Here is a 25,900-nt window from a genome sequence, read left to right as displayed (position 1 = left end):
TACCACGCCCCGCCTGGATACTTTTTATATTGGAAACAGTTTAAAGACAGATTCTGCTGTACATTTACGAGGCAAGATAAAGTCAGAAAGAAGTGATGCTGAGGAAGTTCAGCCATTGAAGGGCCAGGACTGATACTCCATAAGAAAAATTAAAGGGGTCTGCTGTGTGACCTTGGCAAGTCCTTTCACCTTTGAGCCACAGTCCTCATCTGTCAGGAATGGTTTACAGTCTCCTCCTTACAAGATTATTATGGATATTAAATGAAATAATGTATGGAAACTACTTAATTAACAGTGTCTATGACAAGGCAGGTTCAGAATAGTTGTTCGTTTCTTCTTTTCTGCCCTTAGCTTTGATTGTCTTGCTGGGGATAATTACTTGCTTCGCCAACATTACTGCCCTTGTTGTTCTTATCTGCTCAAGAAATCCCCCAGCTTCTTCATTATATCTTGAACCTAAAATCACAAATTTCTAGGTTTAGGGGAAACCCAGGCTCAAAACAGCAAATGGCTGTCATACTGACTGATTTTTTTTTTTTTTTGAGATGGAGTCTCACTGTGTTGTCCAGGCTGTAGTGCAGTGGCGTGATCTTGGCTCACTGCAAGGTCCGCCTCCCGGGTTCACGCCATTCTCCTGCCTCAGCCTCCTGAGAAACTGGGACTACAGGCGCCCGCCACCACACCCGCTAATTTTTTGTATTTTTAGTAGAGATGGGGTTTCACTGTGTTAGCCAGGATGATCTCGATCTCCTGACCTCATGATCCACCTGCCTCAGCCTGCCAAAGTGCTGGGATTACAGGCGTGAGCCACCGTGCTCGGCCCCATACTGACGGATTTTAAAAGCAAACCCGAGACACAGGCCTCAGCACTCTTGTTTCCACTCTACCGAGCCTGTTGGGGATGCCTTTTTCTTTTATGATGGGTGTGGGACATGTAAGATACATGACCGGTTTTTTAAATTAACTCTTAAATGACAAGTCTTCGGAAAAATACCTTGTAAAAATAAAGCTTCATATAATTTAGCCATGGATGAAGTCAGTGCGTATAATGCCCCATCATTATGAAGGTTAGCCTGCTCTTGCAGTAGATTACCAAACCCTGAGGGCAGAGTTGCCCACATTTGTTTAATGATTTTAGAATAATTGTGCTGCTGTCAGGAAGTTGTGTGGTTTTGAATGTCATACCTTTTATGTTGTAATTTTAAAGGTGGTGAGTCATATTTTTGGCTAATTCTGTATCATGTAAAATTAAACATTTTGAAGACTAACTCGATATGGTTCATAATTCCAGGAAAATCTGCTTCTGGGTTTTCTTGAAATTTACTTACCTGCTTGTATGGCTTTATATGGCTTGACTTCTTATGACTCCTTCTCCATCTGTTTTGTAAGAGGCACAAGAGGTCGTTTGAGGGGCATCTTGTTTCTTTTTGTTTATTTTATTAATCTTTTTGATATAGGGTCTCCCTCTGTCACCCAGGCTAGAGTGCAGTGTTGTGATCTCAATTCAACTGCAGCCTTGACTTCCTGGGCTCAAGCAATCCTCTCACCTCAGCCTCCTGAGTAACTGCTACTGCAGGCATGTGCCATCATGCCTAGCTAATAATTTTTCTTTTTCTTTTTTCTTTCTTTCTTTCTTTTCTTTTTTTGAGACAGGGTCTCTCTCACTCTGTTGCCCAGACTGGAGTACAGTGGCGTAATCTCGGCTCACCGCAACCTCTGCCTTCCGGGCTCAAGTGATTCTCCTGTCTTAGCCTCCCGAGTAGCTGGGACTACACACAGGCGCCACTACTGCCAGGCTAATTTTTGTTTGTATTTTCAGTAAAGATGGGGTTTCATTCTGTTGGCCAGGCTGGTCATGAACTCTTGACCTCAAGTGATCTACCCACCTTGGCCTCCCAAAGTGCTGGGATTACAGGCGTGAGCTACTGCACCCGGCCCTTTTTTTGTGTGTTTTTTGTAGAAATGGGGTTTTGCCATGTTGCCCAGGCTGGTCTCAAACTCCTGGGCTCAAGCAATCCTTCCGGTTTTGGCTCCCAAAGTGCTAGGATTGCAGGTGCGAGCTACTGCGCCCAGCCTTTATTTTTAAACTTTTAAAAGCATTTAAGATCATCTTACCATGCAAAGAATAGTTATAAATCAAGAATAAGAAAAAGAACAATGATCCAGTAGAAAAAAATAGGCACTTTGCACAAAAGACTGACAATGGGCTCTGAAGATGTGAGTGAGAGGTGAGGAGCGCAGACTCAGGCTTCAGGTTGCCTGGGTGCAGATCCCAATTCTGCCGCTTACAAGTTTGAGCGGATTCTTAAAATCTCTTTTTTCCTCCATTTCCTTATGGGTAAAGTGAGGATTAAATGAATGAATAAATATAAAATTACTTAAAATAGTGTTTGGCACATAGTGCCCAGTAAGTTAGTTGTTACTGTGGAAATGATTCTGATCATTATTTTTTATTTTCAAGACAGTCTTGCTCTGTCACTAGGCTGGAGTTCAGTGGTGCGATCTTGGCTCACTGCAACCTCTGCCTCCCAGGTTCAAGTGATTCTCCTGCCTCAGCCTCCTGAGTAGCTGGGACTACAGGTGCACACCACCATGCCCAGCTAATTTTTGTATATTTAGTATAGATGGGGTTTCACCATGTTGGCCAGGCTGGTCTCAATCTCTTGACCTCATGATCTGCCTGCCTCGGCCTCCCAAAGTGCTGGGATTACAAAGTACTGGGGTGTGAGCCACCCCGCCCAGCCTGATTATTTTTTTAAGTGACATCCAACTCCACTCATCGCAGGGAAATGTCAGTTTAAACAAAACAGATACCAGATACCATGGGAGTATACTGTGTGGGAAAGGTGTGTGTAAACAGGCGCCATCCTACATCCATGGTGATTTTTTGTATGGCCACTACTTCATTAGAAGATTATTTGAAATATTAGTAGCTAGTAACAGTAAAATAGCTATTAAACTTTGACCTAGCAATTTTCATTTTTAGGAATTTATTTTAGAAATTTCTATATAAAACAAGACATGTCAATACAATAATATGCAGGCAACAATGGCAGTATTGTTCTAGCAAAAGATGTATTGACTTAAATGTCTCTCAGTAGGAAACAAGGTAAATTGCTAAATCAATGTAATGGAATGCTGTAGTACCATTGAAAAGAAATGCAGCAGGTCTGTGTGTGCTAATATAGAATGATTTCCCCAATGCACTGTTAAATAGGGAAAAAAAACTTCCATTTATGCTTTTGTTTTTAAAGATACACATACACTATGCATATGTGTAGTGCTTCCATGAGTATACACTATCTCCAGAAGGAATTAGAGATCACTAGGAACAGTGGTGGCCTTTGAGGACAGGGTCAGGGAAGGATGGTAGGGAGACTTACTTTCTTATTCCCTTTTGTCCATTTGAAACAAAAGGTTTTTTTCCCCCATGTTCATGTATTACTCCCCTCTCAAATCTTCTACTTGTCCTCACCAATACCTCCCCCTCCGCCTGCACACACATTTGTCAAGACACTCAAATGTTATTCCAATAGTCTGGCTGTGCAGTGACAGTGAATAGCCTGATTTGACGATGTTTAATCCTCATTGAATTTGTGGTATGATACCTGGGGCTGAAGCTGATCCTTGTCATCCGAGTTGGTGCTGGTGGGAAGAGTATCTCTGGCACATGGGGACAAGGCTTTGGCTAAGCATGCTCCAGCCGCAGGCACCCTCTGTGTGTGCTGTTGAGGGTGCTGGAGCCAGAACTTGGTCTTCACCTGCCGCTTTGGCTGTTTTTAGAGGTCTAAGAAGAGGGTGAGTTGGAAGCACATGTGGAACAGATAAGCACTGACTAGGAAGTGGGCAAGACAAACAGCTAGTGCCCGCGTGTTATTCTCTTGTTGTAGGAAAGGTTTGAAGGTAGAGGAAGGATTGCACACGTGGCTGGGGGAAAGTGAGTGATCCATGTAACCAAAGGTAGTTCATTTATTGTAGAATCAGCTTTTGTTAGCATTTATTAACAGGTCTTTTTTAAAAAAGTTAGCTCAGTGGCTCTTTAATTTTTTTCTGGAATCCTTTCTGTTCCAGCAGAGATGTCGGCTTATTTATAGGACTTGCTTGAAGCCAGAGTCATGGTGGATGTCGGAAAGTGGCCCATCTTCACTCTGCTGTCCCCTCAGGAGATCGCGTCTATTCGGAAGGCATGTGTCTTCGGCACCTCAGCCAGTGAAGCACTGTACGTTACTGACGATGATGAGGTAAGAGTCTCTTAAAACCTACTTTCATTTTAGGGCTTATTTGGGGATTGGTCTTCAAAGTGTGCAGTTCAAAGATGGAGAAAAGTCAGGATATAAATAAAGAGATCCTGAAGTTCAGGAAGACTATGATTTTGATAGTTTCTCTTTTCTCAGTTTCTTTAGTACCGCTCTACTCCACAGCACTCTGAGTTTCATAATATAGACAAACATTCTGAAATGTAAGCAATGTCTGCAGAGGTTGAATTTTTCTTAACAACCGTATCAGTCTCTTTTTACCTCCTGAGCTCTCTAGTTGAAATGTCTTATTTTCAGAGGAGAGAAGGGAGCTTTTAACCCAGCTTTCGGCCAAAAGACTCAGAAAAAAACTATCTGTTTTCTAGGTCTTTGTATTTGGACTGAACTATAGTAACTGTCTAGGAACTGGAGATAACCAGAGTACACTTGTACCCAAAAAGCTAGAAGGCTTATCTGGAAAGAAGATTAAAAGCCTCAGTTACGGCAGTGGACCACATGTTCTTCTCAGCACCGAAGGTAAGGAGGGAACCCATCTAACTTTTCAGTTTGTAAGAAATTGACCGGTTAATTCTATAGGACTATACCAGATAACTAATTTTGGATTGTTTGCTTCTTAATTTCTGAGGGGAAGTACATAAAGCAGGTAAAAGTTAAACACTTCAGGCTAACTCTGGAACAGCTATAGGATGTCTTGCAAATTCGGCAAACTTCTGAGGTTTTCGACTACTTCCATAAAGCTGTGGAAGATTAGATATAGCAAATGAATGGTCCTTCCAGCCTAATTTTTGAGTGGATTTGTGGCTGCAAGGCAACTTTCAGGGTTCCTTTGGTTCTTTCTTTCTCTCTCTTTCTCTCTTTTCTTTTCTTTTCCATCCCTCCCTCCCTCCTTCCTTCCCTCCCTTCCTTCCTTCTTCTTTCTTTTCTTCTCTTTCTTTTCTTTTCTTTTTTCTTTTTTTCTGAAGGAGTCTCTCTCTGTCTCCAGGCTGGAGTGCAGTGGCATGATCTCGGCCCATTGCAACCTCCACCTCCCGGGTTCAAGCGATTCTTCTGCCTCAGCCTCCAGAGTAGCTGAGACTACAGACGCATGCCACCATGCCCCAGCTAATTTTTGTACTTTTAGTAGAGACGGGGTTTCATCATATTGGCCAGGCTGGTCTCGAACTCGTGACCTCGTGATCCGCCCACCTTGGCTTCCCAAAGTGCTGGGATTACAGGCATGAGCCACTGCACCCAGCTGGTACATTTTTCTAAACACAGATGCTACGTGGCTTTCCTTTCTTTGTGTAGTTCTTGCATCTTGAATCGGGAAATCTTCATCTGTTCTCTGGCGTTCATGTGGTTGCCATATTGAAGGAACTGGGGATGCGGGTTGATAGGTTCTTGTCCTTTTTTCTCTGCCTCTTCAAGATCGCTAAGGGAGAGCAGACATTTGGATGTGTGTGTGATTGATCTGTATTGTGGGCACCCAGCGCACTCTGAAAGTTCATTATCTATAACCTAAATGCTTCCTTTTATACTTCAGACACGTTAACTCTTGCTCTCTTTCTTTGAGGTCCTCAGCTTTTTGTTGGATAATTGTCTAGGGTGGCATTTGGGAGACAGTTTGCGTCTCTACCTTTCTTTGTCTAGACTGAGGAATCAATCCCAGCTCCCTAGGATGCTGTCACAGGTTTTAGTATCTAGCCTTCTGAGTGCCTGTAACTCCTAACTGAATCCACTTCAAGTTCTCTGTGTCTTTCTCAAGAGAGCTGTGCAGTCCAAATCTGAGCATCATCATGTGATATGAGTATAACTGGAGTTGAGCATAATGAGGTGATTATCTCACTTTTGCCTTGCGTAATCATGCCTTCTGGCATCACATTGGTTCTTTCTTTCCTTTTTTTTCTTTTGAGACAGAGTCTTGCTCTATCACCCAGGCTGGAGTACAGTGGCACGATCTCGGCTCACTGCAATATCAGCCTCCTGGGTTCAAGCAATTCTTATGCCTCAGCCTCCCGAGTACAATTAGAGGCATGTGCCACCACGCCTGGCTGTTTTTTGTGTTTTTAGTAGACACGAGGTTTCTCCATTTGACCAGGCTGGTCTCGAACTCCCGGCCTCAGGTGATCCACCCACCTCGGCCTCCCAAAGTGCTGGGGTTACAGGCATGAGTCACCAAGTCGGCATTTTTTTTTTTTTTTTTTTTTTTTTTTTGAGGCAGGGTCTCTCTCTGTCCAGGCAGGAGTGCAGTGGAGTGATTATGACTCGTTGCAACCTCGACCTCCTGGGCTCAAGCAATCCTCCCACCTCATTTTGTAATTTTTTTGTAGAGACGAGGTCTCACTGTGTTGCCTAGGCTGGTCTTAAACTCCTGGGCTCAAGTGATCCTTGTGGCTCGGCCTCCCAAAGTGTTGGGATTACAGGTGTGAGCCACTACACTCGGCAACTTTTGCTATTTTGTATGTGACTGTTTTTTCCTCTTTGGAAGCTTTAAGGTTTTGTTTTTTTTGTTTGTTTGTTTGTTTTTTTTTTTTTTTTAAGTATTATGACATAATCATGATTCTGTACTCTGGTCATTTCTGGGAATTTCTTTATTTCTAGAAATTTTTCTTGTAATATTTCGTGAATAATTTCCCTTCTTGGCTGTGTGTAGTGGCTCGTGCCTATAATCCCAGCCCTTTGGGAAGCCGAGGCAGGATGTTTGCTCCAGGCCGGGAGTTGAAGACCAGCCTGGTCAACATAGCGAGGCTGTTTCTTAAAAAAAAAAAAAAAAAAAAAAAAAAAAAAGCTGGGGATGGTGGCACACACCTGTAGTCTCAGCTACTCAGGAGGCTGAGCCCAGGAGTTTGAGGTTGCAGTGAGCTGTGATTGCGCCACTGCACTCCAGCCTTTGTGACAGAGTGAGGGACAGAGTGAGACCCCCATCTCAAAAAAAGAAAAATTTTCTTCTTTGTTTTCTCCTTTATGGAATTTTTCTTAGAAAGAAGTTACAGATACTGGAGTGATCTTCCTACTTTTTTTTGTTTTTGAGGCAGGGTCTGTCTGTCCAGGCTAGAGTGCAGTGGTGCAATCTTGGCTTACTGTAGCCTCACTGCGTGAGCAGGTGGTTCATACCTGTAACCTCCTGGGCTCAAGCAGTCCTTCCACCTCAGCTTCCAAAAGAGCTGGGATTACAGGTGTGAACCACCCTGCCTGGCCTGATCTTCCTCATTTTTAAAAAATGTTCTCTCCCTTCTGTGTTCTGGGAAATTTCTTCAACTTTATCTTAAAACCCTTATGTCAAATTTTTAACATTGTTTTATTTCCAAGTGTTCTTTCTTGATCTCGAACTTGTTGCTATTGTTTCATGGATTCAGCATCTTCTCTTTGAGATTATTTAGAATTACAGGTTATTTTTAAATTAACCTTTTTTTGTTTGTTTTGTTTTTTGAGATAGAGTCTTGCTCTTTTTGCCCAGGCTGGAGTGCGAGGTGCAATCTCAGCTCACTGCAGCCTCCACCTCCTGGTTTCAAACAATTCTTGTGCCTCAGCCTCCTGAGTAGCTGGGATTACAAGTGCACGCCACCATGCCTGGCTGATTTTTGTATTTTTTTTTAGTAGAGATGGGGTTTCTCTATGTTGGCCAGTCTGGTCTTGAACTCCTGACCTCAAGCAGTACACCTGCCTCAGCCTCCCAAAGTGCTGGGATTACAGGCTCGCCCAGGCTCATAGAAACTTGTTATAGGTTTTAATAACTGGTAGACTTAGCTACCTTCTTGCTTTTTTTGTAGGGTTTTCCTATTTATTCTTGTTTGTTTATTCTTCCCATTAAACTTTCTAATCAATTTGTCTATCTCCAGAAAGTAATTTTAAGCTTTTATTGCTATTTAAACTTTATAAGTTTATGTAGGAAAAACTAGAATCTTTATGATATTGAATTTTTCCATCCAAGAACAAGGTATGTATTTCTCTATTTAAGTCTATTTTTCTCTATTTTTCTGTTTTCAGGAATTAAAACACTCATTAGTTTGGACATTCCTTTCACCTGCTGTAACTTTAACACAATATAATTGATCATAGTTTTTGTGTTTTGTACTCTTTCTTTCAGTCTTAAGCCTCATCTTTCTCAGGATGAAATTTCCCATTTATGGTTTCTGTCATAATTTCTGTAGGAGGGAATGCCTCTTGTGAGCCACATGTCACCTGAAAGAGGACTCTGAGTTTGGGTGGACTGTCTTCGTTCTAGAGTAGATAAGTAGAAGTCTCGCCTGATTGCCTGGGGACTGCTGTGAGTGACCAGCAGTGACTAACTGTAATACTTGGATTTCTGCTGTCGCCTTTGAGTGGTGTTGTCGGGCAGATTGTCCTTTATAGGTCAGGATGTTTTATTACCATGGGAAGGATGAGAGGAGAATGCAAACTCTAGGAGACCTGCCCTTGGCCCTCAGGGGTGCTGTGCAAAGAAATGCCTGAAACGATGATGCTTCAAGAGATAACACAAGAAAAGTTGTCTTCGTCAGACTCTCAGAAAAGATAAAGTCATTTTAAAAACAATTTAGACAGAGGAGCTTCCGGGTTGGTGACCACATCAAGGTGCCGGGAGGAGGTGGCATGCCAGGGAGGGCATGAGCGCTCCATGCACACCTCAGCCCCACATACCTTGCCCTGTGTGTCTCCTCCATTTGGCTGCTCCTGAGTGGAATCCTTTAGAATAAGCTGATTATGCTTTCCAGAGATAGTCACAGCAGTGTGAGTGACGATGCCTCCAGGTGTTGCTAGTCCCCAGCCCTCAAGGCATCCCCAGCCTTTGAATCTTCCTGAGATCACACACACTGTGAGGCAAAGACAAGCCATCTTCTTTGTCCCCTGTCCAAATTCCTGACACAGAATAAATGAGCATAAAAAAAGATTGCTTTATGTTAAAAAAAAAAAAAAATCAGCCAGATTTCTTGCCACTAAAATAAAATAGTCTGCTTGAAAGAAGCTCTGAGACTTTTGTTTCCCTTGTAAACAGTCTGACTCTTTCCCCTGTACTTGGTGAGCGAGTAGCCACACACCCTCTGTGGGTTCCCCGTGACGTGGTATTTGGTTAAGCAATGGTAAACATTATCATTATGGTAAACATTTCTTATCATCTGCCTTTTGCTTGGTATCTGTCACAAAAGCTATTGAGATGAATCAAAGTTTTTAGAAAGCCTAATTTTTGTATATGTAAACTTTGACTTTTGGCCACAAAGCTGATCTTCTTTCTATGTTATTACCAAGTTTTTTTCTTTAAAGATTTTGCATCTGTCTATCCCGTTCTGTCACCTCTCTCTCTCTCCCTTACTCCGTCCGTGGTTGCTTAATAGAGAGGAGGGGGCAATGGAAGAGAAATGAAGGCTGGAGAATGAGCTGTATGAAGTTCTGGGGAAGAAAGTACAAGGTTACTATTTCTTTTTGGAGGTGATTCTTTGTGTGCTTTGTGTGTACAGATGGAGTGGTTTATGCATGGGGCCACAATGGATATAGCCAGCTTGGGAACGGGACGACCAACCAAGGCATTGCTCCCATCCAGGTCTGTACCAATCTCTTGATCAAGCAAGTGGTGGAAGTGGCTTGTGGCTCACATCATTCAATGGCTCTGGCAGCTGATGGAGAGGTAAGTATGCTGCTTTTATTCTTTATTCTTTTTATTTTAATGGTAGTAAAATACACATAACAAAATTTACCAGCTTCACCAGTTTTAGTGTATAGTTCAGTGGTGTTAAATACGGTTCACCTTGTCGTACAACCGTCCACAGAACTGTTTCATCCTGCAAAACTGCAACGCCATACCTGGTAAACATTCACTCCCATTATGTCCTCCCCTAGCCCCTGGCAACAACTTTCTACTCTATCTCTTTGAGTTTGATTACCCTAGGTACCTCATGTAAGTGGAATTATACAATGTTTGTCCTTTTGTGACTGGTTTATCTCACTTAGCATAATATCCTCAAGGTTCATCCACTTTGTACCATATGATAGGATTCTCTTCATTCCTTTTCAGGGCTGAATAATATTCCATTGGATACATATAGTAAGTGCCCACATAATGTATTGATAGATTCTTGGAAACTACAACTTTAAGCAAAAAGACATGTAATGAAACCAGTTTTACCATTGACTAATTGATAAAAACAAGAGTTAAGTTTCTATGGTATGTTTCTGGTCACAAAGACATCACCAAACTTCTGAAGACCCAAACCACCTCTTACATTAAACATTGAAATAAATGCAAACTATACATATATTTAACAAAGATTAATAAAAGCGAGTAAGAGATTTACCCAATTTCTGGTGAATCACTGAGTGGGGGCGATCATAGTGGTGGTGGGTTAAGTCAAGGAATAAATGTTTGCAAAGCAGAAATTACAAGGAACACCTCCTACCACCACAGAGTTCAAAAGCAAACAATCACAAATGTGGCAGCTCACTGAGAGTTTTTGACTGCGTTGTTTATTTCAATGCATTTGTATGGTTATTGTCTACTTTGTGAATTTTTTTTTTTTTTTTTGACTCAGAGTTTTGCCCTTCTTGCCCAGGCTGGAGTGCAGTGGTACAATCTCGGCTCACTGCAACCTCCGCCTCCTGGGTACAAGTGATTCTCCTGCCTCAGCCTCCCGAGTGCTGGGATTATAGACACCTGGCTAATTTTTTTGTATTTTTAGTAGAAACGGGGTTTCACCATGTTGTCGAACATGTTGGTGAGGTTCACTCCTGACCTCAGGTGATCCTCCTGCCTTGGCCTCCCAAAGTGCTGGGAGTACAGGCATGAGCCACCATGACCAGCCTACTTTGTGATTTTTTATTTTCTAATAATTTGTATTCATTCATTCATTTTCCAACCCATTTGTTCCAGTTCAGGGTTGCGTGTGGCCACAGCCTCTTCTGGCAGCGCAGGACACCAGGTGGGAAGTAGCCCTGGACAGGACACAGGGTGCACTCATGTATACCTCCACACTCACTCTCACTGGAACCACTGAGATGTGTACCCAGCTTAGACACAACCTAGTCTGCACAGCTTTGGGGTTTGGGAGGAAATCAGAGTACCCAGAGAAAACCCACACGGACATGGGACATGCAGACTCCACAGACAGTGGCCCTGGCCGGGAATTGACATTTTTTCTCATTAGTGTTATAGCAAAATGATGTTGAATAAAATGACGTTTTTCAAGGACCTGCTGTAAACCACATTTTGTTTTTCTATTCAATTGTTCATGGATGTTTGGGTTGTTTCCACTTTTGGCTATTGTGAAAGTCCTCTGATTTTTATGACCATGTTTGTACTTGATGTGGTGTGAATATTGTAGCCCTGCACATATAGCTAAAAACCTTGTGGGAATGCACTCTCTCTCTAGCATAACGTGTATTGTGTGATCAAGATTACACTTTTGATGGCAGTAGAATTCATTCTTTAAATTTTTTTTTTTTTTTTTTTTGTAGAGACAAAAATCTGGCCATGTTGCCCAGGCTGGTCTTGAACTCTTGGGCTCAAGTGATCCTCCTGTCTTGGCCTCCCAAAATGCTGGGATTATAGGTGTGAGCGACTGCACCCAACCTAGAGTTCATTCTTAAGGCAGCTGAGTCCCATGCTCTTTGCTGAGACTATAGCTCAGATGTGTGACAGTGTTCTGTACTTTTTTTTTTTAGTGACCCCATCCTTAAGGTCTATTTTATTTTTCAGTGTATGTAATGAGTTTGGAAAAAATAACTTTACCATCCTTGTAGTAGGTACTGTAACACTTGTTTAGCTCCCAAGTTTGTGCTTATCTTAAAGGTCATTCATCCTATTGATTCTGTCTCCTAATCTTTTATACCATTTTGTTCCTCTCCATTTCCATTGCTTTTCGTCAAGTCTTGTCATTTCCTGCCTAGACTACTGCCATAGTCCCTTCTATTCTGTAACTTTTAAGTTGATCCACTTGTCCAGTCTTGCTTTGCTGTCCCCTTTGGTTTCTAAAATACAAGTTAGATCATACTGTTCCTCTCTTTGAAGTTCCTCAGTGATATTTACAGAGATTTTATTAAGTAGTACAAGTTATAGGTGAACAAACCCAAAAGCTCAGGGAGACCAAGATTTCATGACTGGGATGTACTGGAGCCAGGCATAGCACACAGACCTCATGCCCTAGAGCCACTGTTTCCTAGTCCATTTCTTGGTTAGTAGAACTACAGCCCCAGTGTTTAAACAAGAGACAGCAGCACTGCAAGGGAACGTGCTTTATTTGAGAAGTGCCAGAAGAATGATTGCTGAAATTAGCTCAAACTTGTTAATTTGTGCAGGCTGGATTCCTGCTTTATTTTAATCTTAAGCATATGGTACTTTGAATAATTATACTGAATATTAGTATTTGCATAATTAAACTAGATATTTATGTGAATATGCTTTGAGGAGGTGTTGCAGGTTATTTGTTTGGTACCTGTGAGATGAACCTGTAACACATATTCACCAGAGGGATCTACTGATGTTGCCTTGGCCAGCATCAGACAAGAAAGAATCGTGGAAGCCACACTCAGTATATATGTGGACCACCTCCTGCGGCCATGTGAAGCAGGGTGGGGAGTGGGGTCTTAGACATTTTCCTAATGTTGGAGGAAATTATTTTCTCTACTGCCAACACCTCCCTCCCTAATTCATCTCTCTGTTTATAGTCTTGTTTAGAATGGTTTCCATGGGACCGGGCGCGGTGGCTCACACCCGTAATCCCAGCACTTTGGGAGGCCTAGGTGGGCAGATCACAAGGTCAGAAGATCGAGACCATCCTGGTTAACATGGCGAAACCCGTCTCTACTGAAAATACAAAAAATTAGCTGGGCGTGGTGGTGGGTGCCTGTGGTCCCAGCTACTCGGGAGGCTGAGGCAGGAGAATGGTGTGAACCCGGGAGGCGGAGCTTGCAGTGAGCGGAGATCGCGCCACTTCACTCCAGTCTGGGCAACGGAGCAAGATTCCCTCTCAAACAAAACAAAACAAAACAAAAAAAATGATTTCCATGGAAAACAATGAATATTTGTGCCCAAAGAGTTGAGCAAAATTTTTACATTACTGATACTTATGTGGCATATACCACTTTTCCTATTGATGCCACATTAGTATGTGTGTATGTGTGTGTGTGTGTATACACACACACACAAATTATAGAGGGAATGTAGCATGGTAGTTAAGAGCATAGCTAGACTGCTTGGGGTTAAATTCACTTAGCGCTGCTTACCAGCTTTGGTACCGCAAGCAAGTCACTTTACCTCTCGTGTGTTTCAGTTTCCATGTATAAAATGGAGATGTATAAAGTGGGTACTACCTACTCTAGGGTCACTTTGCAGGATTACTAGGCAGGTTAAATAGGTTAATGTGTGTAAAGCATATAGAACCATTTAGCACATCTTAAGTACTCATTAAGTAGGTTGATTTTAATTTTTATGATTATTTGTGTTGGGGTGGAATTTTCACCCTGACTGTTCTTTCCTTTTCCTTTCTCTTGTAGGTATTTGCTTGGGGTTATAACAACTGTGGCCAAGTGGGATCAGGTTCTACGGCAAATCAACCAACTCCTCGAAAAGTTACAAACTGTTTACATATTAAGAGGGTAGTTGGCATTGCCTGTGGTCAGACTTCATCCATGGCTGTTCTGGACAATGGTGAGGTGAGGTGTCTCCACTCCCGTTTCCCTTTCTACCTTGTTTTTCAATTACATGTCAGTTTCTTCACAAGGTGACTGTATCAGATGGAAGAAGGAAGAGTGCTTTGTTTTGGTAGCTCCATTGAAAGTTAACTGATTACTGACTGAGGAGCTGGAGGTTGCTGCTCAGTATGACTTTTCTAAATTCCAAGATTTACCTGAAAGTAAAGATTCTATCTGTCTAAATTGTATTTTTTGCAAGACCCAAAGAGCCTAATGCCTATAGGTATTTGTTCGTGATTTTTAATGTAATAATAGATTAAAGAATTTAATCCTACCTTTCTCTTCCAATGAAAAAAAGTCAACTGTACATTTTAAAATTAGCTGATGAAGTCCTTGTGGAAGTACCTACCTATATCTTGAATGTTCACAGGAGGAAGCAACTTGCAAAAGCAGATTTTTTGTGGGATTAATTTGTTACTACTATTAACAACTCTCCCTTTAATTACCCCAACTGTGGTCACTTTTGAGCTGATGGCTATTTCTATGAAGTTGATCTCTGGTTGCAACTTCCACTTAAATAGACCATTTACTACCCTATGCATATTTTACTGTATGAAAATTATACAAAGATATGACCCTGGCCACACATGTTTTGGCATCATGCATTGGTGTGCTATGGCAGTAGTCCCCAACCTTTTTGGCACCAGGGACTGGTTTCATGGAAGACAATTTTTCCACGGATGGTGGTGTTGGGGGCATGGTTTTGGGATGAAACCGTTCCACCTCAGATCATCAAGCATTAGTTAGATTCTCATATGGAGCGCGCAGCCTAGATGCCTTGTGCAGTTCACAGTGGGGTTCATGCTGCTGTGAGAATCTAATGCTGCCGTTGATCTGACAGGAGGTGGAGCTCAGGCAGTAATACTCTCTTGCCCACCACTCACCACCTGCTGTGTGGCCCAGTTCCTAACAGGGCACAGACTGGTACTGGTCTGCGGCTCATGGCCTGGGGATTAGGGACCCCTGTGCTAGGATGCTTTACAGTTTATGCATAGACCTTAACTTATGTTAACTTATTTTTTTAAAACTCAATCTCATGATACTTAATGAAGTATCATGAAGATGACTTCAGAATTCCTTGGTATGGCCATTGAATATCCTCCATTCCAGTATTCTCTTATTTTTAAAAATAAGTTTAATTTTTAGGTTATTGTTATATGGCTATTTTAACAAAGTAAAGGAAGAGAAGTGAAAGAGATAAAATAAAAGGTGAATACCTTTTCCTAATCTTGTCAATAGTTTCATACTTATCTTTTTGGATTTTTCCCTTAAACAGTTATATGTGGGTGAGTACAATTATCTTGTTTTAAAAAAATGGGATGATTATACCTACCACAGCTTTTCTCTGCTATTCTTCAGCCTGCTTCCTGCTCCCCTGTGTAGCATCCTTTGCTTAACTGTGTCTATGGTCAGACCATTTATGCGGCTTTCCATCATTATGGCTGCTGAGTTTGGCTTCCATGAATGACCCACATCCAGAGCTCTACTGATGAACTTGTCAGTTTTCTAATTTTTTTACTGTTATAGACAGAGTTGTGGTGATTTTTCTGTGTTACTCTCTGTGTGTGTATCTTTGTACACTTATACAAGTATTTCTATAGAATAAATTCCCAAAGAATTTCTGGGTCAAGAAGTATGCTATTTAAACTATTGATAGCCATTGCCAAATTTCTCTCCAGAAAGTTCATGTCTGTTACACTTCTGGCACTGGGTGAAAGTGCCTTTAACCATCTCCCCCCAGGCCCCTAAAGTCCACTCCCCCTTTCCCCTCCATCGTGTTGCCCTGAAAAGCCCCAGTCTGTGTCTGCCACCCTGCATTGCTGTGGGTCTCGATACCACCACAAATCTTGGGCTTGTAATTTGAGCAAGGCCTTTGTTTGTTCCTGGTCAGTACTTTTTCCTATGGCTGTTTGAAACCTTTAACACTCCTGTCAAACCTATGCCTAGCTCTGTTACTTTCAGCAGATGGGCCTCCTCTCACTCTCTGTATCCAAGGGACCGTTGCGTTCTGGGAAGTCCTCTGTTTTTAATCCTCTTTCCTCTTCTTTCCCTCTCTTGATCCCGCTGTCATTCCTTAGTTTAGAGCCTTATCAGCCTATTTGCTAACGAGAGAAGAAATGACCTCCTAAAGGTTCTTCCTGCCTCTAGCCTTATATGCTCTATCATCTTTCGTACTGTGGCCAGCATTATCTTTCAAAAATGCAAATTAAATTAATATTTCAATGAGAAATTTATAGATGTAGTTTTCCTGGTATGTTTTTTGTCACTTTCCCTCTAAGCTTTTGCTTTTCCTTCCTGTCTTTTTTTGTTGTTGTTGTTGCCAGGATGGAAGGCTGGAGTACAGTGGCATGATCTTGGCTCACTGTAACCTCTGCCTCCCAAGTTTAAGCGATTCTCCTGTCTCAGCCTCCCGAGTAGCTGGGTTTATAGGCATGTGCCACCACGCCCAGCTAATTTTTGTATTTTTAGTAGAGACGGGGTTTCACCATGTTGGCCAGGATGGTCTCGATCTCCTGACCTTGTGATCTGCCCACCTTGACCTCCCAAAGTGCTGAGATTACAGGCGTGAGCCACTGCACCCAGCCTTCTTCTAGTCTTTCTACTACTACTACCACAGATGTGTCCAGCCAGGCCCACCTACTTATCTTCTAAACTAGCTTCTAACACAGTCAGTGCCTTCTGCCTGGAGTGTTTTTGCTCTCCCCATCCTTCAGCTCTGCTCCCCTTCATCCTTCAGCTCTGCTCCAATCTCCACTTTTTGAAAAGTCTTCCTTAATCTTTCTTCCTGGAGCTAAAGCCTTCTTCCTTGCTGTTCTGAAGTGCCTTGATTATATCTATTGTAGCAAATAGATTATATCTATTGCTACTCATCAGCAAAAAATTTGCATGTATCTATTTCGCCTGTTAAACTGCAACCAAAAACTGGTACCTTTCAGAGTGTTCTGACATACAGTAGGTGTTTAATAATTGTTAGTGAGGCTCAACTTCCTCATGTATTAAACAGGAAAGAGTGACTTGCCCCAGACTATGTAACTAGTAAGTCATGGAGTAGAAACTGAGCCCAATTCTGTCATCCCCTTCTCCAAAACAGCTTCTGTTTGGAGATCAGTTGCAGGAGCACAGAGTAGAATATAGGTGTTGGAAGTATCTGATTTGTTTAGATGCACTGGTTTTTTGTCTCTTCCTTCTTACCAGCAGTTTAAAAAACTCATTCTCTCCCTTCTGTCCTCTCTAAGGTATATGGCTGGGGTTACAATGGCAACGGTCAGCTGGGCTTGGGAAACAATGGGAACCAGCTGACCCCTGTGAGGGTGGCAGCTTTGCACAGCGTGTGTGTGAACCAGGTACGTGCGGTGCTCTCTCAGTTAGTGGCTTCCTGGCCACCTTCCCTGCTCTAACTTAGAGAAATATTGGAGGTTGACTCTTTAGTCAGTCTTTTCTGGCAATACTCTGTGCCTTCATCTTCCACCTTTAATATTTTATCTTCCCTAACTTCCCACGAGGAGAAGCAAGACTATGGTGTTGGCAAAACAGCCTCAACAAGTTAAAAGAAACAATGGAAAAATTCAGTAGCCTAAGGTTTAGGCTTTTCTAATGCTTTTTTAATGTTCCAGCAAATGTCAGTCCATCCCTGATGATGAATGGGCATTCTGCAGAAGCTGGCTGTAGCCTTTAAGTAGATGTTCCCCCTGCCCTTCCTGTTTTCCTGCTAATGGTAACCATTTCAATTTACTTGCAGATTGTCTGCGGCTACGCACATACTCTAGCACTAACAGATGAGGGCTTGCTCTATGCCTGGGGAGCTAACACATATGGGCAGCTGGGAACTGGCAATAAAAATAACCTGCTAAGCCCGGCACACATCATGGTGGAGAAAGAAAGGTAACTTGGCTGTGCCATGTCTTGGGACTGTGTGTGCGATGTGGCCTTGGGGCTGTGTGTGGCAGAGCTGTGGTGTTTGGCTTTGTGATTCTTCTGTTTATTAACATTCTTATTTTGGACAAAAGAGGTAAACTTCCCCTTTCCCCCTTCCCCCTTCCCTTCCCTTTTTGGGTCTCTGTCACCCAGGCTGAGTGCAGTGGCATGATCTCGGCTCACTGCAACCTCCACCTCCTGGGTTCAAGTGATTCTCTTGCCTCAGCCTCCTGAGTAGCTGGGATTACAGGTGTGTACCACCATGCCCAGCTAATTTTTGTATTTTTTAGTAAAGACAGGGTTTCGCCATGTTGGCCAGGCTGGTCTTGAATTCCTGGCCTCAAGTGATCTACCCACCTCGGCCTCCCAAAGTGCTGGGATTATAGGCATGAGCCCCACTGCGCCTGGTCTATGCAAAAGTGTTTTGAGTGGCAGCCAGAATGAACATGAGATTGATATGATTCTTATGTAGCTCTCCGAAATAACCACCTGTGATTGATAGGTGTGAATGCATCTTGGTATAATTACTGCAGTCTTGCTGTTGCCCTTTTAGTATGGAAGACAAGTAGGGTCTATGGCCATGTTGATGTTTACGGTGTAATATAAACTTTTACTTTGAGCCAAGTAAAACAACTTTTAAATAAATCTGCTCTTGAAAGGACATTATCTGTTTAAATATTGCTTTGATGTAATGTGTGTTACTGGAATAGATGCTTGATGTTGTTCAGCCTAATTGTAAGGTCTTACCTTCTATGTCCTGGATGCTGACTTCTGATTAGGGGACCTAACCCAAGAAGCATACTACTAAGAAATGTAGTAAGTTGGGCTTGTTTTCCTTTTGGATTGGAACATTCAGAGTCCGTGACCCCTCAGCCAGTGCTTATCAGCCCAATGAGTGTTCTGAGCTCTGGTAGGAGATGAGAGAAAAAGTTACATTTATAAAGAAATGGGCCAGGCACAATGGCGCACACCTGTAATCCCAGCACTTTGGGAGGCATAGGCAGAGGATCACTTGAGCCCAGGAGTTGGTGACCAGCGCTGGCAACATAGCGAGATGCTGTCTCTATAAAAAATACAAAAATTAGCCGGGTGTGGTGGTGCACCTGTGGTCTGGGAGGCTGAGGTGGGAGGATTGCTTGAGCCTGGGAGGTCGAGGCTGCAATGGGCCATGGTCATGCCACTGCACTCCAGCCTGGGTGACGGAGTGAGATCCTGTCTCAAAAAAAAAAAAAAAAAAAAAGGCATTGAAGCCATCCCATGTATTAGGGCATTTTGTCAGTGTCCACTTTCCTCATTTGCTTGGATTTGCTAGTCTGTTTTCCAAGTTTTCCTCGGTGTGATCTATCCTAACTCACAGTGAGCTGAGGACGAGAAGTGGCCATTTGGGAAAGGAGAACAGTGCTCTTGCACTGATCTATTGCTTTTGTTTGTATGACTTGGCAGCTAGTGTATCTGGAACCTGGACTGTTGTTTTCTGAGGCGTTGCAAGCATGAACTTTTAAATTGCCTTGTGTGGTCTTCTGTGGGCTTCTGTGTTCATGAAGTGACATGCATTTTTCTTAAAACTTTTCAGGGTGGTAGAGATTGCAGCCTGTCACTCTGCCCACACGTCTGCAGCAAAGACTCAGGGTGGGCACGTGTACATGTGGGGCCAGTGCCGGGGTCAGTCCGTGATCCTCCCGCACCTCACCCACTTCTCCTGCACCGACGACGTGTTTGCCTGCTTTGCCACTCCCGCCGTCTCGTGGCGCCTCCTGTCTGTGGGTAAGAAAGTGCAAGGCCACCTCCACCCAGGAAGAATGGTACTACCAAGTGACCAGTTTTCCTGTGTCTTTGCTGGTTTTGGGATCTCTTAGAATGTTTTATTCTCTATTAGCTTTCATAGCTTCCCTCAAATTAGATATGCATAATCAAATGTATTCATATATTATAAAGTATTACCGTGAACTTTAAATTTTCACTCATAAGTGTTTTTATTTCAATTGATATCAAATTTGCATAACATGCAATTAACCATTGTGAAGGGTACAGTTTAGTTGCATTTAGAACATTCATAATGTTGTACATCCACCTTTTTTTTTTTTGAGGCAGAGTCTTGTTCTGTCGCCCAGGCTGGAGTGCAGTGGCGCAGTCTCAGATCACTGCAACCTCCACCTCCCAAGTTCAAGTGATTCTTCTGCCTCACCTCACAAGTAGCTAAGACTACAGGCACCTGCCACCACACCTGAATTTTGTATTTTTAGTAGAGGTGGGGTTTCACCATGTTAGCCAGATTGTTCTCGAACTCCTGACCTCAGGTGATCCACCTGCCACCGCACCTGGCCTGCATCCACCTTTTATGTCAAATTCTAAAGTGTTTTCATCTCCCCAAAAGAAAGCCCTTATATGTTAATTTGTCACACTCCATTCTCCCCTCCCCCAGCCCCTAGCAACCACCAGTTTGCTTTTTGTTTCTGTGAGTTTACCGACTCTGGATAGTTCATATAAGTGGAAGCATACAATGTGTGACCCACGTGTCTGGCTTCTTTTACTTAATATTTTTGAGGCCCATTGATGTTGTAATATGTCTCCATATTTCATTCCCTTTTATGACTGAATAATATTCCATTATATATATACACACCATATTTTGTTTGTCATTTAACTGTTGATGGACATGTGGGTTGTTCCCACCTTTGAGTCTCATGGGTAGTGCTGTTATGAATGTTCATGTATAAGTATTTAGGTAACCTGTTCTTAAGCACTTCTGTTATACTAGATTTCTTACAGAACTTGATATAATACCAATCAAAAATGAACTTCCTTTTTTTTCTTTTTTTTTTTTGAGACAGAGTCTCACTCTGTTGCCCGGGCTGGAGTGCAATGGCGCGATCTCGGCTTACTATAACCTCTGCATCCCAGGTTTAAGCAGTTCTCCTGTCTCAGCCTCCTGAGTAGGTGGGATTACAGGAGTGTGCCACCATGCCCGGCTAATTTTTTTATATTTTTAGTAGAGACAGGGTTTCATCATGTTGATCAGGCTGGTCTGGAACTCCTGACGTTACGATCTGCCCACCTCAACCTCCCAAAGTGCTGGGATTACAGGTGTGAGCCACCGTGCCTGGTCCAAAAATGAACTTTCAAAAAAAAGTGAAGAACCGGCTGGGTGTGGTGGCTCACACCTGTGATCTCAGCACTTTGGGAGGCCAAGGCGGGTGGATTGCTTGAGCCTAGGAGTTTTAGACCAGCCTGGGCAACATGGCGAAACCCCATCTCTACAAAAAATAACCAGGAGTAGTGGTGCATGCCTGTAGTACCAGCTACTCAAGAGACTAGGTGAAGAATTGCTTGAGCCTGAGAGGTCAAGGCTGCAGTGAGCTGTGATCACACCACTGCACTCCAGCCTAGGTGACAGAGCGAGACCCTGTCTCAATAAAAAAAGCGAACAGCTTGTGGTTTTTAAGGTGACACATTAACCCTATCTTCTTTCTATCTTTGTCTTTCAACTGATTTCAAATTCTTTTATTTCAGAAAGGCATCAAAACAGAGGTATTATAAAGGGTAGTGCAATTTGGGGTGATCTTTGGTTACATAATCTGTACCTTTTCTGCATGTTGTCTTCTTTAAGAGTCCATTATTGACTGAAAAAACTAGGATGTCTTAAAGCTGAGTAGCCATTTACAAGGTGACTTTAATGTTTTTCTTTTATTTCTTGTTTGTTTTTGCCTTTTTGCTAGCATATTTCTTTTAAGTTGTTCTTTTATTTATAAGCAGAAGGAATAAGTGGGTCATGATGCTCTGTGCTTGAAAATTAATGTAGTTCTTGGCAGTTAAGGTGTTTGGGTTGCTCAGCAATTGATATTGAAGGTTGATTTTCTAAAACATGTCATGCTTAGGTGTGTCAGACAGGTGGAGTTGTCCCATCATTAGGTGACCAGTCATGGGCGTGGGGGCAAAAGGATGCTTAGGAAGAGTTAAGCTTGCCTTAAAGTGAAATCAATCGAACACTCCCTTTCACTTCATTTTGCCATGTTCTTTAGGGATAATAGAGTTTTTCGTTTTTTTTTTTTGTTTTTGTTTTTTGTTTTTTGCTGTGAGTATTGTGATTGGAAAATAATTGGTTCGCTGAATAGGACTATTTGGCTAGAATTGCATGTGTATAGCACACCCAGCTAAAGCACTTCTGTACACATCTTCAGATTTATATGTACTACTTAACCTGGACTTGTTATAAAAGGCTTCCCCCAGTCCTTATATCTTAAAATGGCATAGGCATTCTTTTCAGAACAAATGTCCTAACAATTTAAATGTTAAGTTTGGGAAAAATATGGTCATTGAATATATCCTCCTAGATCGGGGGTCCCCAAACCCCCGGCCATATGCCTGTACTGGTCCATGGCCTGTTATTAACTGGGTTGCACAGCAGGACATGAGTGGCAGTGAGCGAAGCTTCATCTGTATTTACAGCTGCTCCCCATCACTCACATTACCGCCTGAGTTCCACCTCCCATCAGATCAGCAGTGGCATTAGATTCTCATAGAAGCGTGAGCCCTATTGTGAACTGCACATGCAAGGGATACAGGTTGCGAGCTCCTTATGAGAATCTAATGCCTAGATGATCTGTCACTGTCTCCCATCACCCCCAGATGGGGTTGTCCAGTTGTAGGAAAACAAGCTCAGGACTCCCACTGATTCTGCATTATGGTGAGTTGTGTAATTATTTCATTACATATTACAGTGTAACAATAATAAAAATTAAGTGCACAATACACATAATGTGCTTGAATCATCCCGAAACTATCCCCCTCCCCGCCCTGGTCCGTGGAGAAATTGTCTTCCACAAAACTGGTCGCTGGTACCAAACAGGTTGGGGACCGCTGTCCTAGATAACTTCTTTCCCTTCCACCCACTAAAAGTCAAAAGTGTTTTTTCCCTCTCACTCTGTGATCTTAGCCGAGTGTTAGAAAGAAAGTCACATGGTGAATTCACCCGTCTGAGGAGGATTTCTTCTCTGAAAGGACATACTATACTCGTTGCCAGGAGCAAAGAGGAGAAAGGGTCATTTCAGCCTAAGACTGGATGCGGAAGTTGAAGCACTGATGAGAAGTGTGTTTTTTTGTGGATGGGTGGGGGTAGCAATCTAGACTCCTTGACTCTTGGCCCATCTTAGTGATTTGTATTCTTTTGCCCACCAGTGATCCAGGTTACAAGGTCAGCGAAAGCCTGACTTTTGAGAGGTTTTCCACCTTTGCTCCATAGCCAGGAGAGCTCTGCATTGCATGGGGTGGAGGGAGGGCTATCAGTTAAGGTCACAGGGCGTAGGTGAAAGGTAATTCCTTGGGAGATTCTGATGATAAAGCTTGCAGATAAGCTCATTTGTTAAGTTTCAGCCTAGGTTTTAGCTGTCGTCCCTCCTCTAGGAGCTGCTCTGGTAACAACGGGCTACCAAAGGACACAGGTTCATCCAGCCTTGGAAGCTGAGGTCTTTAATTAAGACACTGATTATTAACTCAGCTGTGGGCAGTTGAAAGCTGCTTCGTGTATCCATAGCAGCTTGATTCGATGCCTCGTGAGGATCTCTGGAATTTAAAAAAGTTTCCCCATTAGCCTTTTTCTACTTGTTTTCTTCTTTCATATAAAACACAAGAAAGCATTGCAGGAATTTGTACAAGTGCCTTTACTTCTCCTTGGAATAATACAGTTCTACTTACATATAACCATAACAGCGATTCTTCTCAGGTAAGGGGATCGTGTGTTTTGATGAAACTGTTCCCTGCATTGTTTCTAAGTGAATTTGCTCTGTGTTTAGATAGTGAGTAAGGATTATGCATATAGTGATTTTTAGGGTTAACAGAGATGTTTAGATTCCAGATACTTAGGAAAGAGTTCCTCTGCTTGAGAACGTGACTGCTTAGCATTACCATTTAAGTGGTAAGTTTGTTTCTTGCACCTCCTTGAGTTGGATATGCTGACCCCTTGAAACTGCCCCAAAGCAGAAAAAAGATAGTGTTTCAGTCAAGGAAAACTGATAAATTCTTAGTCTTAGAAGAGAACCACTCGTTTTCAGAGGGGGTTATCATATTATCATGAAGTACCTATCATTTTTTTCTTTAAAAAATATACGTTTCTAATGTATAACTTAGCATATAAGATGGTATTTGGCCTTTCTAAATACCATCTTTTGGTGGTTTTCTTTGGTAGTTTATAGATGCAGGATACTGTGGGGTTTTTTTTTTTTTTTTTTTTTTTTTTGAGACAGAGTTCTCACTCTGCTGCCAGGCTAGAGTACAGTGGTGCGATCTTGGCTCACTGCAACCTCTGCCTCCTGGGTTCAGGCAATTCTCCTGCCTCAGCCTCCCGAGTAGCTGGGACTACAGGCGAGCGCCACCGCGCCCAGCTAATTTTTGTACTTTTAGTAGAGATGGGGTTTCACCATGTTAGCCAGAATGGTCTCGATCTCTTGACCTCGTGATCTGCCCGCCTTGGCCTCCCAAAGTGCTGGGATTACAGGCGTGAGCCACCACGCCTGTCCGGATACTTCCTTTAATACTGTAGAATTGATTTGTCAAATAAGGTATGAACTCTTGAAAAAAAAAAAAAAAACAAGTGGAATTATCCACCACGGTCATGATGATCTTTTTGAAGTCTTTCGAATCTTCAATCTGTTCCTTGAACTTTCCATATTAATATATGTTTGTTGCCTTCAGAGCATGAAGACTTTTTAACAGTTGCAGAGTCACTGAAGAAAGAATTTGATAGTCCAGAAACTGCCGATCTGAAGTTTCGAATTGATGGAAAATATATTCATGTCCATAAAGCTGTTTTGAAAATCAGGTATTTTTGCATGAGCTCAGAGACATCAATAACTTTACTTTATTTTTGCCATTTCTATTTATTTGTTATTCCACGAAATGGGTACTGATAAAAAATAGCGTTGGTAGTAGAGAGAAATGTCACTACTTAATATTTTTGCAGATAGCCTCAGTCCATTTCATGTCAAAGAGTTTTTTTGTGTACACTCATGGAGCGTTTTAGAAAAAGTATACTGTAAGAGTTTAAATATTTGTCTATATATTTGTTTGTTTGTTTGTTTTTTTGAGACGTAGTTTCACTCTTGTTGCTCAGGCTTGAGTGCAATGGCGTGATCTCAGCTCACCGCAACCTCCATCTCCCGGGTTTAAGTGATTCTCCTGCCTCAGCCTCCTGAGTAGCTGGGTTTACAGGCATGTGAATTTTGTATTTATAAATTTTGTATTTATAGTAGAGACAGGGTTTCTCCATGTTAGTCAGGCTGGTCTCGAACTCCCGATCTCAGGTGATTTGCCCGCCTCAACCTCCCAAAGTGCTGGCATTACAGATGTGATGGGGCATTACCGCACCCAGCTTACATTGTTTTTTAAATTAAGAATCTTGTGAATACTCATTTCCGTCGGAAAATTTGTTTACGTGGTTAAAATACGAAACGTTATTGAAAAGTGTATATGCCCTCTTTTAATTAAAGATTAAGCAGAAAACTCTTGTAGTCAGGAATGCTTTGCTTCTGTTTCTAAGGGACATCCAATTACCAATTAAAGTTCTAGGCTGGGCGTGGTGTCTCATGCCTGTAATCCTAGGACTTTGGGAGGCCAAGGAGGGAGTATCACTTGATCCCAGGAGTCTGAGACCAGCCTGGGCAATATAGTCAGACACTGTACAAAAAATAGAAAAAATTAGCCAGGTGTGGTGGTGTGTTCCTGTAGTTCCAGCTACTCCGGAGGCTGAGGTGGAAGGATTGAGCCCAGGAGATTATGGCTGTGGTGAGCTGTGATCATCCTGGGTGACAGAGCTAGATCTTATCTCAAAAATGAAAAAGTTTTTTAGATATAGTTCCTTGTATAAATGTGAGGGAACTATGCATTTATTAGTAACTGTTTGCCACAAAGGTTGCCATTGCAGAAAAAGGCACATAAGATAAGACCATTAAAGTGGCCATTTACAAGTCTTTTTGGAAATTTAGTTAAAAACCTATTGGCAAAGAAATACATTTGAAAGGAACAGAAGGCTGGGCGTGGTGGCTCAAGCCTGTCATCCCAGCACTTTGGGAGGCTGAGAT

The 25,900-nt window shown here is 42.4% G+C and overlaps 1 protein-coding gene across 5 annotated transcripts in view; it reads left to right on the top strand.

Annotated features, from left to right (window-relative positions):
• Positions 1-25,900, top strand: part of RCBTB1 (RCC1 and BTB domain containing protein 1) — a 54,292-nt gene that overhangs the window by 15,211 nt on the left and 13,181 nt on the right. For 2 of the 5 annotated variants that reach the window (XM_007960410.3, XM_007960409.3), the window contains 8 exons: positions 4,075-4,241; positions 4,622-4,772; positions 9,689-9,855; positions 13,716-13,874; positions 17,150-17,257; positions 17,653-17,795; positions 19,402-19,592; positions 24,516-24,642. In XM_007960410.3, coding sequence (XP_007958601.1) covers positions 4,116-4,241; positions 4,622-4,772; positions 9,689-9,855; positions 13,716-13,874; positions 17,150-17,257; positions 17,653-17,795; positions 19,402-19,592; positions 24,516-24,642 — 1,172 coding nt within the window. In that variant the 5' untranslated portion in view covers positions 4,075-4,115. Of the gene's footprint in view, positions 1-4,071; positions 4,242-4,621; positions 4,773-9,688; positions 9,856-13,715; positions 13,875-17,149; positions 17,258-17,652; positions 17,796-19,401; positions 19,593-24,515; positions 24,643-25,900 lie in introns of those variants that run through there. The other 3 variants (XM_007960411.3, XM_037986678.2, XM_007960413.3) reach the window with 2 other exon arrangements.

The sequence above is a fragment of the Chlorocebus sabaeus genome, chromosome 3, assembly GCF_047675955.1.
Source record: "Chlorocebus sabaeus isolate Y175 chromosome 3, mChlSab1.0.hap1, whole genome shotgun sequence".
NCBI classification, from domain to species: domain Eukaryota; kingdom Metazoa; phylum Chordata; class Mammalia; order Primates; family Cercopithecidae; genus Chlorocebus; species Chlorocebus sabaeus.
Note: the sequence above shows the minus strand (reverse complement) of the source record. Positions and strands in the feature narration are given on the sequence as shown.